This window comes from Pan troglodytes, chromosome 13 (assembly GCF_028858775.2).
Source record: "Pan troglodytes isolate AG18354 chromosome 13, NHGRI_mPanTro3-v2.0_pri, whole genome shotgun sequence".
Classification (NCBI taxonomy): domain Eukaryota; kingdom Metazoa; phylum Chordata; class Mammalia; order Primates; family Hominidae; genus Pan; species Pan troglodytes.
Window position 1 is genome coordinate 45079736 of NC_072411.2, and position 17893 is coordinate 45097628.

Here is a 17893-nt window from a genome sequence, read left to right on the forward strand (position 1 = left end):
TAAAACTAAAATATTTGGGGATAATTGATTAGAAGCAACATGATATTTCTCTTTCTAAATTTTTTATATTTTTCTCTAAATTGTTTTATAGTCTTTTTCATGTAATATATACACACACGTATGTGATTTTCCCTATATATTTTGTATTTTATGTCTGGCTTATTTTACATTCTTTTTTTTTTTTTTTTTTTTTTTTTTTGAGATGGAGTCTCACTCTGTCACCCAGGTTGGAGTGCAGTGGCTCCATCTCAGCTCACTGCAACCTCCCCCTCTGGGTTCAAGCGATTCTCCTGCCTCAGCCTCCTGGTAGCTGGGACTACAGGTGTATGCCACCATGCCCGTCTAATTTTTGTATTTTTAGTAGAGACGGTGTTTCACCATGTTGGTCAGGCTGGTCTCAAACTCCTGACCTCATGATCCACCCACCTTGGCCTCCCAAAGTGCTGGGATTACAGGTGTGAGCCACAGTGCCTGGCCCATATTCTTATTAACAATATGAGGCCAGGCGTAGTGGCTCAGGCCTGTAATCCCAGCACTTTGGGAGGCTGAGGCGGGCCGATCACCTGAGGTCGGGAGTTCAAGACCAGCCTGACCAACATGGTGAAACCCCGTCTCTACTAAAAATACAAAAAAGTTAGCCAGGCGTGGTGGCACATGCCTGCAACCCCAGCTACTTGAGAGGCTGAAGCAGGAGAATTACTTGAACCCGGAAGGCGGAGGTTGCGGTGAGCCAAGATTGCTCCATTGCACTCCAGCCTGGGCAACAAGAGCAAAATTCTGTCTCAAACAAAACAAAACAAAACAAAAACAATATGAAAGCAACCAATTTCCTTTAAAAGTATTTTTAAAACTTTCAACAATTGTATGGGCTTTTTGGGTACATTTCTCTTTAGAGATTCTATTGTGAAAATATTGTATTAATTGACCTTTTTGAGCTTTTAGCTTAATTTTAAAATAAAAACTGCTTAATATTTTTGTTCATTTTATATTAAATAAAAACCGGTCATTAACTATAACTCTTAAGTTGACATTTCACACAAAAATAATAATAGAGATGGATAGATTTTTATCCTCATTCTTTTAATTATAAATATTAATTACCATATGATACCATATAGTATTTTATCTGCTGAAGTATTTGATGACTTATATTATAAATGGCTTTATAATGCAGGCCCCACATTTCTAAATTAGTAGTGTTTATTTTTATAGATCAAAATATCATGTCCAGTCACAGTGGCTCATACCTGTAATCCCAGCACTTTGGGAAGCCAAGGCTGATGAATCACTTGAGCTCAGGAACTCAAGACCAGCCTGGCCAACATGGTGAAACCCTATCTCTACTAAAAAGACAAAAACTAGCCGGGCATGGTGGTGCATGCTTGTAGTCTCAGCTACTTGAGAGGCTAAGGCACAAGAATCGCTTGAACCCAAGAGGCAGAGGTGGCAGTGAGCTGAGATCACGCCACTGCACTCCAGCCTAGGCAGCAGAGCAAGACTCCATCCAAAAAAACCCCCAAAAACCTAATGTTTTATTTATATTTTAGATTAGTGGGATGGTTTGGCCATGAACTCAGCACCAGATTTAAGATGGATAACAGTAAGTGTATTTATTTTACCTAATAAGTCATTTTTATTTTTACTTTATTTCAATGTTCATCTGTCTTTGTATTATGTGTAATGTATATGCCCCAGGGAGAGTGCACTTCAAAAATGTCACTGAGAATTCTCAAATAAGAAATGACATTTCCAGAGTGTAAGACTAAGAGTTTATAGATTTTAGCATGATTTTGAGTCTATCCCTTAGCAGGGAGATAAAAGAAAATGAAGTCCAAGGTAAGGGTCATGTGGCTTGGTCAGGTGCCATCAACATAGAGTGCCTGAAACACTGGGCATGGAGAACAGGAGGAAATTTGGGGCTTGGAGTCAGATCCAGAAAGAACTGGGTGTTAATCACACTTTGCTGCTTAATAGTTTTTTGATCCTGCACAAGTTATATCATCTTGTGTCATTGTTTTTTCTTTCCCACTTATCTAATGTGAATAATAAAATCCATTTAAAGATTTGGTTTTAGGGTTAGTCAAGCTCAAAACAATAAGCCAAGTAGGACACAGCAATACCTTAATAAATACTCATTTTCACTCCTCTTTTTTCCTATTTTCCTTTTGTGGCTTTTGCCATGTACCAAAGAGTGTAGCAATTCCTGTGAGCAGTTAACCCCAGCAGATAGAAGTGAAACTCTACCATGCAGAGCTTCCTTTTCCTGCATGACCTCATTTCTCAATCACATGGGATGCAGAAAGATCATACGTGCTTTGAGAGTTCAACATAAACTTGATCCTTCAGATTGCTTTAAACCCTGAGATACTGTTTTAAATTTGTTTTCATTTTTTATTGACTTTATTTTTTTGTTTTTGAAACAAGGTCTTGTTCTGTCACCTAGGCCAGAGTACAGTGGTGCGATCAAGCTCAGTTCAACCTTGATATTCCTGGCTCAAGCAATCTTCTCGCCTTAGCTTCCTAAGTAGCTGGGACTAGAGGTGTGCACCACCATGACTGGATGATGATGATGATGCTGATTATTATTATTATTATTTAGTGGAGATGAGGTCTTGCTATGTTGTCCAGGCTGGCCTGAGATAACATTTTATATATATAGGTGCTCTTTGACTTACAATGGGGTTATTTCCTGACAAGCCCATCATAAGCTGAAAATATCTTAAGTAAAAAATGCATTTAATATACCTAATCTATAGAACATCATAGCTTAGCCTAGCCTACCTTAAAACACATTCAAAACACTCACGTAGCCTAGAATTGGGCAACACCATCTAACACAAATCCTATTTTATAATAAAGCATTGAATATATTATATGATTTATTGAATACTATACTAAAAGTGGAAAACACAATGGGTGTATGGGTACTCGAAGTATGGCTTCTACTTAAGATGTACTGCTTTTGTATCACTGTAAAATTGAACAATTTTAAGTCAAACCATTAGTTAAGTCAGGGACCATTGGTATGCAGATTTGTAGCAACCAAATTGCAAAATGGGATATTCCAGTCAAGTCAGGATACCTGTATTTTACCTTGGCTGCTAAAATAATTAGATCTGTTATTATACCAGTTATTTAAATTCTTTGAGATGGGTTTTCTTATTTGGAAATAAAGGAATTGAATTTGATCAGGGGTAGCAAACTTTTTCTGTGAAAGGCCAGATAGGAAATATTTTAAGCTTTCTACGCTATACAGTCTCTGTGGCAAATACTCAATTCCGTCATTGTGGTGGTAAAGCAGCCATAGGTGATACATAAGTGAAAGACTGTGGCTATGTTTTCATAAAACTGTATTTTAAAAAGCAGGGCCTGGCACGAAGACTCACGCCTGTAATCCCAGCACTTTGGGAGGCAAGGCAGATGGATCAATTGATCACAGGAGTTTGAGACCAGCCTGGGTGACACAGTGAGACCTTGTCTCTATAAAAACTACAGAAATTAGCCAGGAGTGGTGGTATGCATCTGTAGTCCCAGCTACTTGGGAGCCTGAGGCGGGAAGATCACCTGAGCCCGGGGAGGTCAAGGCTGCAGTGAGCCATGATTGAGCCACTGCACTCCGGCCTGGGTGACAGAGTGATACTCTGTCTCAAAAACAAAAACAAAACTAGTGGGTCAAATTTGGCCCACAGGCCATATGGCCATGTATTAGTCTGTTTTCACACTGCTATAAAGATACCACCTGAGACTCAGTAATTTGAAAAGGAAAGAATTTTAATTGACTCACAGTTTCACATGGCTGGGGAAGTCTCAGGAAACTTACAATCATGTCAGAAGGCAAAGGGAAAGCAAGGCACGTATGAGGTGATGGGAGGTGAGAGAAAGAGAGAGAGAGAGAGAGTGCATAAAAACTGCTGTTTTTGGCCGGGCGCGGTGGCTCACGCCTGTAATCCCAGCACTTTGGTAGGCCAAGGCGGGCGGATCACGAGGTCAGGAGATCGAGACCACCCTGGCTAACACTGTGCAACCCCATCTCTACTAAAGATACAAAAAAATTAGCTGAGCGTGGTGGCAGGCGCCTGTAGTCCCAGCTACTCGGAAAGCTGAGGCAGGAGAATGGCGTGAACCCGTGAGGCGGAGGTTTCAGTGAGCTGAGATTGCGCCACTGCACTCCAGCCTGGGCAACAGAGCGAGACTCCATCTCAAAAAAAAACAAAAACAAAACAAAACAAAAACTGCTGTTTTTAAAACCATCAGATCTTGTGAGAACTCCTTCACTATCATGAGAACAGCATGTGGGAAACCGCCCCCATGATCCATTCACCTCCCATCAGGACCCTCCCTCAACATATGGGGATTACAATTCAAGATGAGATTTGGGTGGGGACACAGAGCCAAACCATATCACCATAGTTTGCTTAATCCTGGATTTGATAACTATAAAAAAGTCATCAAGTTTTAACATTCTTTTAGTCAGTCATAGTGTTAACTTATCTCTGACTAGCTATCTTAACCCTATTGAATTTAACTTGCTACAGTTCAATCTGCTTAATTCTAATTAGTAGAGCATCTGTTATTAATGTACCTTTTTTATATACTTAGGCAGATCTTTTTTTTAAAGCTCCCTCTATTGTATGTATGTGTGTGTGTGTGTGTGTGTGTCTGTGTGTGTTCTCTAAGAGAAACCACTTGACCTAACAATCCTAGAGCTAAAAGTCACCTTCATAGGTCATTTCATTCATATTTCTGCCTTTGGGCGACATTACAATTACATGCCACTAAAAGCTGATGTTCTCTCTCATTGACATGGTTTCATAATAGAATAGCAAATGTTGAGCAGAATAAGGAATCCTGGCTTGGGAATAGGAAGGCAGAGAATGGGGTCCAGAAAAACTTCCAGAAGAGGTCATTTTTACCTTGGGTCTAAGATTTCTGGTGTTCTGCTAAGAAGGTGGGGACAAGGGAGGTGGGAACTGCTGGTAAACGGGAAATAACGTCGATATTTTAGTTCCATGGAGTTTATCTTAAATATCTCAGAAATCCTACTTAGGAAGAAAAGTTTAAGTCTTGTTCTTTTACTCTCCAGTACTCTAGTATCTTTATGGACACTTTTAAAGTTACCTTCTATGATAATGACATGATATTAATTTCTCAGAACTGCAGTTAATCCCTGGGGTCTGTGGATTCCGAATTTCAAATCCTCCCATTTTGTTGGTCTGTTCCTTGCATGCTAGTTTAGAGGTAAGTGATGTGTGTTTCAACCTTCCCACATCTTTGCGTTTTTTCTTGATCTGATTGTGACAATTCGTAGTACTTTCTCTGCTACATAGCAAGATGATACATGTGCACTGTGCATGAACAAGGGACAGAAGGCAGCATTCCCCTTTAGGACAGTGATGATGTGGTGAGGGTCTCCCTTCATTCATGTCACCAGCCCCCAGCACAATGCTTGGCACATTGTTGGCACATAGTAAATATTAAATGGAACTCTTTTGGGGAGATACGTTTTTTACTCCACTTAGAATCTGTTTAAACATGAATAAGTTATTTAACCTTCTCTTGGCCTCTCTTTATACCAAATAAGCATGCAATATTTAGTTCTTCATAAATTCGCTCATTCAACATAAATTTATTGAGAAAATATTGTGTGCCTCATGTGATTACTGGGGACTGTACTTTTTCTAGTTCATTGTAGGTGAATGAACTGACCAAGTACCATGTGACAAAGCCAGGAAAGACTTACTTGAAGGAAAAAAGAATAATCAGAGTAAACCAAAGATTAAATAAGGTTGTCTCATAAGGTAGGGTGGTTTTATGATTTTTTTAAATTGGGACTTCTATGCCATTATATCCATTTATAGTCTCCACTATCACTGACTCAATATTTTCCTTTAAATTAATTTATATTTTTATTTAGGTAAATTTAGTCTCACCCTGAAATGATAAATATACATAACAAGAAAATGAAATTGTGATTCCTTAGATACTATTATTTAGTATTAGACTAAATGTGGCCAAGTAAAAATATATAGGTTGTATAGTATAAAATTCATATATAATGTAAATGTATAAATATTTACATAAATAATGTAAATATATAAAGTAAATGTATATTTTGTATACCTATATTTAAGTAAAATATATTTTAAGTAAATGTGCATATATATTTCTAATAGAAGTTTTACATAGAACTATTCAAACAAGGATTTGAAATTTTTTCATGTCTCCTTCTAAAATCATGTAGTTTATGATATTTTAGCAAAAACTTATAGAGGATTTCAGCATCAAATGAGTGACAGGATGAAGATTCAAAATTCCTTCTAATCTAAAATTGCATAATTCTCTGAACACTTACAGCAGTTTCTCATTCTGGCCACTGGATGGCAGCATCAAGTTCCTCTGTTTTTATTAAATTTCACCACTGGATAGTGATCATCACCTCATTTCATTCTGTCTCAATTTAAAGCGCACCTACTCAGTTTAACCACTAGATGGAGCTTGTGTTGTTTTCACTTCATGGCAGAATTTTTCTTTAACTTGGAAAATAGACACAGTAACGAGATTTTTCAGCCAGTGATATATATTTTTGACAGTTTTTTGAGTTAAAAATCTGCTTAGTAAATCAGATATTTGAGTTGTTTTTATAGTATCCATTCAGATAAATATTTTGTTTAAACATTTTAAAACAAAATAAAGTTTCCGCATTCCTTGCAAGTTTGTATCAGCGAGATGTGTGACAATATCAGAAGCACCAGGACATACCTTAGGAAGAGCTTGTACCTAAAGTAATTTCCTCTGGTGCACCATATCTTTGCAAATAACTTCTCAGACGTACCTGGAAATTTCCTTTTAGACGCCCTCACTTTGGCATACTTTCTGCAGTGGACTGGCTTTTCTAGTAGTATTCACCCTTCTCTTGTGGGAAAGGAAGCACATTCCTATTCTTCCAGCCACTGTTTTCCTACCACACTGTATTAGAGTCACCTAGACAAAGTTTTTATTTTCAGTTATAATCTGAGAACTGATTTTTTTTTCTTTTTAATATCTAAACTTAAACCTCAGCCTCCTGAGTAGCTGGGACTACAGGTGTGCACCGCTACACCGGGCTAATTTTTGTAGTTTTTGTACAGACAAAGTCTTACTATGTTACCCAGTCAATATCTAAACTTAAAACCCTAAAAGCCACAAGAAGAATGATATGCATTTCTCTGGATCTTCTAATCACTTACATATTTCCCTTGAGCCTCTTTCTGCTCATTTCACTGCTGAGACTATGTTCTAACCAAAATTATCTTTAGTTAATCAAGCCTTATGTTGGTAAAAGTGTTTTTTCAAAATTCTTTCCTACTGTAAATTGCAAAATTTTTGAATTACAAACTAATGCATTGAATTGCTTCCCTTTCTCTAACTGTTAAAATGTCTTATTTTCTAGACATTTATGGGTTTCTCATGTGAGTAAGCGTCAGTGAATTAACTATGCTTCTATTAATACTTACCTTCCTTTAAGTTTTATTTATATTTAGAGATGAGGTCTTGCTCTGTTGTTCAGACTGGAATGCAATAGTACGATCATGGCTTAGCATGGCCTCAAACTCCTGGGGTTCAAGTGATCCTCCTGCCCCCACCTTCCAGGTGACTGGGACTGCAGGACTGCACCACCACACTTGGCTGATTATTATTATTTATTTATTTTATTTCTTTATTTTTGAGACAGGGTCCCCTTCTGTCACTCCTAGAGTGCAGTGATGGGATCTCAGCTCACTGCAACCTCTGCCTCCTGGACTCAGTTGATCTTCCCACCTCAGCCTCCACAGCAGCTGGGACTACAAGAGTGCACCACCATGCCCGACTAATTTTTGTATTTTTTTATAGAGACAGGATTTTGCCATGTTGCCCAGGCTGATCTCGAACTACTGGCTGCAAGTGGTCCTCCTGAGTAGCTAAGACTACAGGGCATGCCACTGTGCTCAGCTTATTTTTAAATTTTTTTAGAGATGAGATCTGGCTATGTTGTCCACGTTAATCTGGAACTCCTGGCCTCAAGCGATTCTCCTGCCTCAGTCTCCTGTTTGAAATGTTTGTTTTTCAGTGCTATAAAGAAATAGCACTTGAAGGCAAATTTGATTTATTTAGTAAGGCCATTTTTACTTCCTGCAGAAAGGATACACTCGCCAGCAGTTTTGCCATGAGAGTACACCGAACAAAGGAGACAGGGTCATTTATAACCTGACGTGTCCACCCTACTGCTGTGTCCAGTTCCAATGGCTGGAATGGGACCTCCCATTCTGTATTTGTCCCGATTGGCTAGTAACTTAGAACTTTTTAAAAGACGTAAAGGTAGAGGGTAACAAAGGAAGGAGGAAGTAACTTGTGGAATGCTAAGAAAGGTAAAAACACTTTTAAATAAGGAAGAGGAACAGGCTGTGACCTAATGCTGCTTGGACCAGTATAAGCATGCCAGGGCAAATATTTAGGCTAAATTGTGGGAGCTAAAAACATAAAGTATATTGATGTATTTATTACAGCTAGCAGATATTTCAGAATGTTAGCACAGGTCTTTGAATAAATTTTGCTTCTAAGAGAAGTTACTATTGATTCCTAATTAGACGGGAAGGAAAGTCTTTGAAGAGGAACCTCTACTTTACTTTTTATACTCCTAAGCAGTTGGGATGACAGACGTGAACCACTGCACTCAGCCACCTTATCTTTTTAAACCAGTTTATTCCATTTTAGGAGATAGGTGGTTGAAGTTTCAATAAACGAAAGAAGTAAATGCATGAATCAAACTGCCTCTTTGTTGTCTCTACTTTTAAGAAATATTCAACACAGTCAAATACGAACTGGAGGAGAGATTCTATACTTAAGAATCAATCATATATAAATAAGACCTTAGATTTTTAATGCAATGACTTTTTAAAAAGATATTAATATGGCTTTTTTTAATAAATACGTGTGTATATGGTTGATTGATATAAAAAATAGCACATTGTAATCAGTTTCAAACTGTCCTTTTGTTTATATTTTTTGATCCGAATCATTTATACAATAATTCTTAAAATATTGTGGATCAAGGGATGAAGCCTGAGGCCAGGAACCTGGTGACAAGTACTCTCTCCCTCAATGGACACGAAGTGTGACCTTACACAAGCAACAACTCCCTTTGGATGTATTTGCCTTATTTTTTAAAGTAAGATGTTTGGACAAGATTATTTTGGAAGTCTCCTCACTTTCCAAAATACTTAAATTTAAACAATACGTATATTATATTTTGAGGGTTCATATTTATTTGTTGCAATAGGTAGACAATATTTAGTCCCTTTCAGTATTCTGAATTCATAATGAAATAAATGGCTTCAAAATACAAAGTTAGAGCATTCAATTAAAATACATGACGAGTCAGAAGACTCAACAAAGAAATGTACTATACGTTTCCTTTCAAATTTCCTAGAGAGACAGTTTTAAGAATTTAAGAGAAAAATATGACAATTGAAAACATCACACCAAACTTATTTTTCCTGTTTAAACTTATCTAGCTTTTCAAGCTTTGTGTTCATTTTGTCAGTAAGAAAAAAAATACAAGTAGTTGAAACTCTGCAAAGTATTATCTTCTAAGCTGAATATTTTTCAAACCACAGTTTTCATTTTTTCTAATTTAAAAAAATTCTTTTCTCAATATTGAAAGCATAACATTTATGAGAAGCAAAAAAGAAAATGGAATATTTATGTTACTTCCCTATTATTCTCTCTCAATATTTTTATGTGAAGCTCAGAATAGACTTTTACCCTCTGTGAGATGAATTTAAAAGTGCCTCAGAATGCAGTTGCCCTTATTGTGGTTGTAATGGAGAAAGTAAGTTTTATATTTAAAAGTTATTTTATGATTAAAGAGTGGCAACATTCCACAGTATATTAAGATGGAAGCTATTTGTCATACCAAAAAAATTGGTTTCTGGTTATCAAGAGAAAGCTTCAAGAGCAACATTCCCTACGCCCCTTTAAAAACTAAATGCAAGTAATATTCCTCAAAGTTTTACTAACCTATGCACACAAATGAACTATCATTAAATGTGATACTTCACATATCGATTGCCCCCATGTACATATTAGGGCACCCATAGCATAACCACAAAATTTCCTAGAATTATTTATTATTTAGAATTTCTTAGAATATTATTAAGCTCCAGAGAGAATCTTGGAAAGATTCCTCACATAGTCTTTTTATTCCAAACTTCACAGCCAAACCAGCTGTGGCCCGTGCCTTGCCTGTCCCTGCTCCTCTGGGAGAATTTTGATTCTTGTCCCTTGACCCAAAACTTGGCAGTGTTCCCTTGAGTCTTCATTATGCCAAGTCTACCTACATTTGCTTTGCCCAAGAAAATGAAGGAGATGCCTCCTACCAAACTCTGTGTAACCTGGGTCATCTGAATCTTGGAGCACTATTATTTGTACTGCAGATCTCTCTTGGGGGCTTATGAAGCCAAGATATCAGCCTCTACTTGAGCTGTCTCTGTAGACTTCAGACATTGTCTGGGAGTTGTGGTTGAAGAGAGAGACAGGCACCATTCTGTCCTGTTTTGCCTCTCTTGCTTAGATATCATTTACCTTCAGTACAGTTCCCAGCCTCTCCTTCAGCCAATCCATAGCCTCTATACAGTATAGTTCCAGGAAATCTATGGCTGAATGGTTTGAGTTTTATTAGAGTGCCTGCCTACACATGCCACGTGTACATACAGGAATAACTGTTTTCATAGACTTGATAAAGTCTCAATATCACCAAATGACCCTATCTTTGCTCTTGATATCTTTGCTCATGACACAGAAAAGGAACATTAAGTGGCAGGCCAGTGCATCACGCTCTGTTTGCAGTTCATTTAGTTCTTATACATAGGATATATTTTTACACTCTACTTGACCTTAAGAGATAAGCCAGAAAAGCACATCTGTTCTGACCCCTAATATTCCAACACCAGTTATTGTGTGCCCTTGTCACTCATCTTAATATAAGACATCTCAGCCCACAAATGGCAGTATTTTCACACCAGTGCTAGAGTTTAGAAGGGGGGAAATGAGAGAAACCAAGCCCAAATGCTTCAGTAAAAATAAATGCATTATCTAATATTATTTGCTTTCCTCTCTGAGGAAACTTAGCATTATTATTTAACTGCTTGTTTTCTTACTGTTAAACTGGAAGAGATTTGGGAGTCAGTAAAGCAGTTATAAATATCACCAGTAACACTGCTTTCCACATTTGCACATGTTTAGATCATATTGCACTTTTTTGAGGATAAACAAACTTTACATCAAAGTTGGAAAAGTCTTCTTGATTATGATTTCAAAAAGTGGTTTTGGGGAAAAGCTTACATTGTATGATATTTAAATCCATTTATTAAGGTATGTTTTACTTGATTATACTAACTTAATTTAAAATAATTTTGAAGGTATGTTCCCGGACCAAATTGAGGGTTGGGCTGCTATTTCTCATGGCCCAATAACAAGATGCAGATGAACAGGGGAGGAAGAGAGTTTTTATTTCTGTAACTGGTTACAGGGAGAAGGCCTGGAAATTATCACCAGACCAACTCAAAATTACGAAGTTTTACAGGTGTAAGTGTGCATTCATCTGAAGACATAAGTGATTAACTTCTTTTAATCTACAACTAAGGTCTGAGTCCTGAAGACCTTCCTCTGGAGCCTCAGTAAATTTACTTAATCTAAATGGGTCCAGGTGCTGGAGTGATTACCCTTATCTTGTCTTCTGCTAAATCACTGAAGTTTGAGGAGTTCCTTTAGACCTTCAATAAACTTGTTTGTAGAGGCCTGGAGAGTTTCTTCACAACCACAGTAAAACTTGTTTAATCCTGAATGGGTCCTGTTAAGAATTCCTTCATTATTCTGTCATGCTTTAAGGCCCAGGGAAAGCCTAGGCAAAACTCTTGATAGGCTTTTATTCATCCTGGCCTTTGTATAAGGGCACTGACTTTTTTAGTTTTCAATATTTAACGTAACCACTCGGTCAGTACTGAAACAGTTGTGATGGAGGCCTGCATTAGTGAAACCTGGCCTGCCACAGGTACATGATATTAACTTACATTTTCTTCCTTTGCAAGTTTTATTTAAGTGACATTTGTACAATTTTTCTGTCATGGAAATTTTACCTTCAGTATTTAATAGCAAAGCATTTAAAGGAGGGCATGATTTTACACAAAAAGATTATGTAAAGGGAGATATTTATTGGAAAGATCAAATATGGGCATTTCCTTTTTATGCATGATTTACTCTTAATTTTTGCTTCTTTGTAAATCAATAAGACACTTTAATCTGATTGTTTCTCATTCCACAGATCTTTAAGCAAGCGACAATGAAGGCATTACGGAAAAAATCTGTTTTGCTAACTGGCTATCTGGAATACCTGATCAAGCATAACTATGGCAAAGATAAAGCAGCAACCAAGAAACCAGTTGTGAACATAATTACTCCGTCTCATGTAGAGGAGCGGGGGTGCCAGCTAACAATAACATTTTCTGTTCCAAACAAAGATGTTTTCCAAGAACTAGAAAAAAGAGGAGTGGTTGTAAGTATGTCTTGCTTTGCTACCAGATTTGTCTATGGGCCGCATGTTAGGGATAAAATTTGGATTCTTTGATTTATTCATTGTTGCATGTTATTTCACATCAGTCAGTCAATTAAGGATAAATTAAGTGCCAACTAAGCCCTCAGCACTGTGCTAACTGCAAGGCATAGAGATCTGTCGTTTCTGATGAAAGAGAAGATACCACAAACTTGGCTTATAGGAATAGTTTTTTGTAACTTACTCATTCTTTTCATAACAGTTTGGGCAGAAAAAAGTTATTATTTCATCATACTCAGTCAGGACATTGTTTTCTCTAGTCTGTACTACAATTCATTTATTGGATGAATGGAATTAAAGATCATACCAATTTATTGAAGGGTTAAAAAAGAAAGTCTTATTTAGTCGCTTGATCAAATTAAGTTATTTTCAACCTTGTCACTTCTGTCAAAAAAGATATATATACACTTCTCAGGAGTGGTAACATTGCAAGGAATAATTTTTTTTTAACCCTTCGGCCTATATGACCTTCTTGGTCTCTTGAAGAGAACTAATAAATGTGAACTGAGTAATTTCAGGGAAAAAAGATAATGTATCTACTTCCAATGATTATGTAATTAAGGCATTGCTTGGCTCATGTTTACCTGTAGGAGAGGTTACTCCCAGATGCTGGAGACACAAGTCAGAAGTTCAAGGTTCTAAATCAAACTCTGCTGTCGTCAAACTCTGTCCTCTTTGGAAAGTTCATAGGATCTATTGGCTTGAAATTTTCATCCGTATTTGGGGTATAAAATAAATTACCTCCAAGAGTTGTGATTGGATTGAAATGGGACAGCACACATAAACTATATACTATATTGTCTAGCCTATAGCAGGTGTTTTCTAAAGTTAACCATAGTGATCTCTAGGCATGTCAAATTATCTGGTGCTACTTCAGGACCTACAATGTAGCCCACTTCTTATTTGTGAGATCAAAGATTAGAGAATTAAGTTCAAGGATAATTTACTAAAACTCTCTAGACCCTAATGAGGTTTTCATTCACTTAAATTCACCCAAGAATTCCAGTCCTTCCATGGGGTCCCCACAGGAAAAAAAAAAACAAAATGTATTTATGGTCTATTAAATGCTTAAGGAAGATAGTTGCTGAATAGATTTCAGGAATTTATCTTGGCTATTTATGCACCAATCCATTCTTATTTCTTAAATTATTATCAAGAGAAAAGTTTCATAAAACAGAAAAACACCATGTTTTAAAGTAAAAAAATTTTGCATATATATTAATTTTTAGGGAAATCATTATGAAAGTGCTTTACATAAGTTTATCTGGAATGTAGATTTTCAACGTGTGAATAACGCTAACATTATTGTGGCTTTGTTTTTTCCCCACAGTGTGACAAGCGGAATCCAAATGGCATTCGAGTGGCTCCAGTTCCTCTCTATAATTCTTTCCATGATGTTTATAAATTTACCAATCTGCTCACTTCTATACTTGACTCTGCAGAAACAACAAATTAGCAGTGTTTTCTAGAACAACTTAAGCAAATTATACTGAAAGCTGCTGTGGTTATTTCAGTATTATTCAATTTTTAATTATTGAAAGTATGTCACCATTGACCACATGTAACTAACAATAAATAATATACCTTACAGAAAATCTGATATAGTTTTTCAGAGTCTGTGGCACTAAGGAGTCCACAGGGCTGCCTAGGTGCTTGGTGTTTGGGGGACCAAAACTGTGTTGGTTCAAGTATTATCTATACAGTCTCGATAAGCTGTCACATTTCATGGTCATTGAAATGTTTTATGTTGGTTTAATTTCTGATTTAACTGACAACTTCATAATGTATGTGCAATTATTGTGTCAAATTTGGAAATATTACCTGAGCTTCAATTTACCAAGGAGTTTCTTTGAAGCATTGTAGTCTGATATATATATATATATATATATATATATATATATATATGATAGTGGCTTTCAAATATTTTTTGGGTACAATCCACATTGCTCCTGCTGATCTGTAATATCAGAAACCAGTATTTATGTGAATATATGAGAAATATTATTGATTCTAAGATATTTTATCATATTTTAACATCTTTGAAAGAGGACCCATCTTTCCATTTTCAATCAATAGTTTCTTACAGTCACCACTGGCCATCTTTCTCGTTACCATCTGTGAAATTAGCATGCATCTCAAATAAACAGTTACCATCTTCTATTTGATAAAATAGTCTAAATAGCAAAAATAAAAGTTTTTACAATTATTTGCCTGTGCTCTAATAGGTACTATTCTATTTTATCTCATAAGAAATGTTGGAAACTCATTATATTGATTTCCTTACCCACTCATGGGCCCTAATTCACACTTTTTAAGAATGTTTCTTTCTTTAATGTTATCATAATCTCTTACTTTTTAAATGAGAACTTCCCCTAATATAAGAGCTTAGATATTATATTACTATGTTTCCATAGTAAATAAATAACCCCAAGATCTTTTTGGGGATTAGAGGCATAAGAAATATGTGCTCCATCTCTTGACATCTTTATCTCAAATCTATGGACCTTTCTTACCCACTGTGAAAAACCTAAAGTTACACTTAGCCCTGTTGGACTTACCTAGTTTTCAATTGTTGATGCCACAATCATTATTTATAAGTTGACAAAATAGTGTAGATTTGTATACATAGTCAACAAGAAAGAGTGACATAATTATTGCCTCCGATTAAACAAGTTTGAATGAAATAAACAAACTTAGATAAACACTTTGGATGGTAGACATAAATAATAATATGTGGCACTCCAACATCAACACCTACCAATACCAGTAGCTACTGATATTTATCATGTACTTACCATGTACCATGTATTGTGCTACATTACTCATGTTATCTCCCTTAATTGAGTGGCTACATACTGCTTTAGCAAATCTTCCTACTGTAACTAATCCTCATAGATGGAAGAGTTCTCAAAACCTTAAAACTCACGCATAAGTGGATTCATATACATATATATAAATATATATATTTATATTTATATATTTATATATATTCATATTTTTAATATATTTATATAAATAAATATATATAAAGTATAATATATATAAAGTATAAATATATATATTTATACTTTAAGTTCTTGGATACACGTGCAGAACATGCAGGTTTGTTACATAGGTATACATGTGCCGTGGTGGATTGCTGCACCCATCAACCCGTCATCTACATTAGGTATTTCTCCTAATGCTAACCCTCCTCTTATCCCCAACTACCCAAAAGGACCTGGTGTGTGATGTTCCCCTCCCTGTGTTCATATGTTCTCATTGTTCAACTCTCACTTATGAGTAAGAACATGCAGTGTTTGATTTTCTGTTCCTGTGTTAGTTTGCTGAGAATGATGGTTTCCAGCTTCATCCATGTCCCTGCAAAGGACATGAACTCATTCTTTTTTATGGCTGCATAGTATTCCATGGTATATATGTGCCACATTTTCTTTATCCAGTCTATCATTGATGGCCATTTGGGTTGGTTCCAAGTCTTTGCTATTGTGAATAGTGCTGCAATAAACATACGTGTACATGTGTCTTTATAGTAGAATGATTTATAATCCTTAGGGTATACCCAGTAATGGGATTGCTGGGTTAAATGGTATTTCTGGTTCTAGATCCTCAAGGAATTGCCACACTGTCTTCCACAATGGTTGAACTAATTTATACTCCACCAACAGTGTAAAAGCATTCCTATTTCTCCACATCCTCTCAGCATCTGTTGTTTCCTGACTTTTTAATGATTAGCATTCTAACTGGCGTGAGATGGTATTTCATTGTGGTTTTGATTTGCATTTCTCTAATGACCAGTGATGATGAGTTTTTTTTCATATATTTGTTGGCCGCATAAATGTCTTCTTTTGAGAAGTGTCTGTTCGTATCCTTCACCCACTTTTTGATGGGGTTGTGTTTTTCTTGTAAATTTGTTTAAGTCCCTTGTAGATTCTGGATATTTGCCCTTTGTCAGATGGATAGATGCAAAAATTTTCTCCCGTTCTGTAGGTTGCCCGATTACTCTGATGATAGTTTCTTTTGCTGTGTAGAAGCTCTTTAGTTTAATTAGGTTCCATTTGTCAGTTTTGGCTTTTGTTGCAATTGCTTTTGGTGTTTTAGTCTTAAATTCTTTGCCCATGCCTATGTCCTGAATGGTATTGCCTAGATATTCTTCTAGGGTTTTTTTTGGTTTTAGGTCTTACAGTTAAGTCTTTAATCTATCTTGAGTTAATTTTTGTATAAGATATAAGAAAGGGGTCCAGTTTCAGTTTTCTGCATATGGCTAGCCAGTTTTCCCAACACTATTTATTAAATAGGGAATCCTTTCCCCATTGCTTGTTTTTGTCAGGTTTATCAAAGATCAGATGGTTGTAAATGTGTGGTGTTATTTCTGAGGCCTCTGTTTTTTTCCATTGGTCTATATATCTGTTTTTGTTCAGTACCATGCTATTTTGTTTACTATAGCCTTGTAGTATAGTTTGAAGTCAGGTAGTGTGATGCCTCCAGCTTTGTTCTTTTTGCTTAGGATTGTCTTGGCAATACAGGCTCTTTTTTGGTTCCATATGAACTTTAAAGTAGTTTTTTCTAATTCTGTGAAGAAAGTCAATGGTAGCTTGATGGAAATAGCATTGAATCTATAAATTACTCTCAGCAATATGGCCATTTTCAGGATATTGATTCTTCCTATCTATGAGCATGGAATGTTTTTCCATTTGTTTGTGTCCTCTCTGATATCCTTGAGCAGTGGTTTGTAGTTCTCATTGAAGTAGTCCTTCACATCCCTTGTAAGTTGTATTCCTAGGTATTTTATTCTCTTTGCAGCGATTGTGAATGGGAGTTCACTCATGATTTGGCTCTCTGTTTGTCCTATATACATATGTTGGTATATAGGAATGCTTTTATTTTAAAGATGGAAGATGATGTCTCTCTATGTTACTCAGGCAGGTCTCAAACTCCTGGGCTCAAATGATCCTCATACCTTAACCTCCTGAGTAGCTGAGACTTTAGTCACACACCACCATGCCTGACCAGGAATTGTTTTTCAACTTCATAGTGGTAAACAAAACATATGTGTTTTCAGTTCTCATGGAACAAGGAGCTTAGTAGGAGAAACATATGTTGAACTTGTAAGCAGAGAAGTAAATCTATAATGACAAATGATAATTTCTGAAGGGTATTAATTAGATGTTTGAGTGAGGGGAAATATTGGAAGGTGCTCATAAGTTTATAAATGTTCTAAAATATTTCATGCTAATCACATTAAAATTATATCAAAGTATATATACAGAT

General features: G+C 36.2%; 1 protein-coding gene across 14 annotated transcripts in view; it reads left to right on the top strand.

Annotated features, from left to right (window-relative positions):
* KYNU (kynureninase) overlaps window positions 1-14220 on the top strand; it is a 159463-nt gene extending 145243 nt beyond the window's left edge. For 8 of the 14 annotated variants that reach the window (XM_515818.6, XM_003309266.7, XM_063790434.1 and 5 more), the window contains 4 exons: window positions 1548-1600; window positions 5153-5238; window positions 12338-12568; window positions 13956-14220. In XM_515818.6, coding sequence (XP_515818.4) covers window positions 1548-1600; window positions 5153-5238; window positions 12338-12568; window positions 13956-14081 — 496 coding nt within the window. In that variant the 3' untranslated portion in view covers window positions 14082-14220. The remainder of the gene's footprint in view (window positions 1-1547; window positions 1601-5152; window positions 5239-12337; window positions 12569-13955) is intronic. The other 6 variants (XR_010149734.1, XR_010149733.1, XR_010149735.1 and 3 more) reach the window with 2 other exon arrangements.
* Window positions 14221-17893: the final 3673 nt, after the last annotated feature.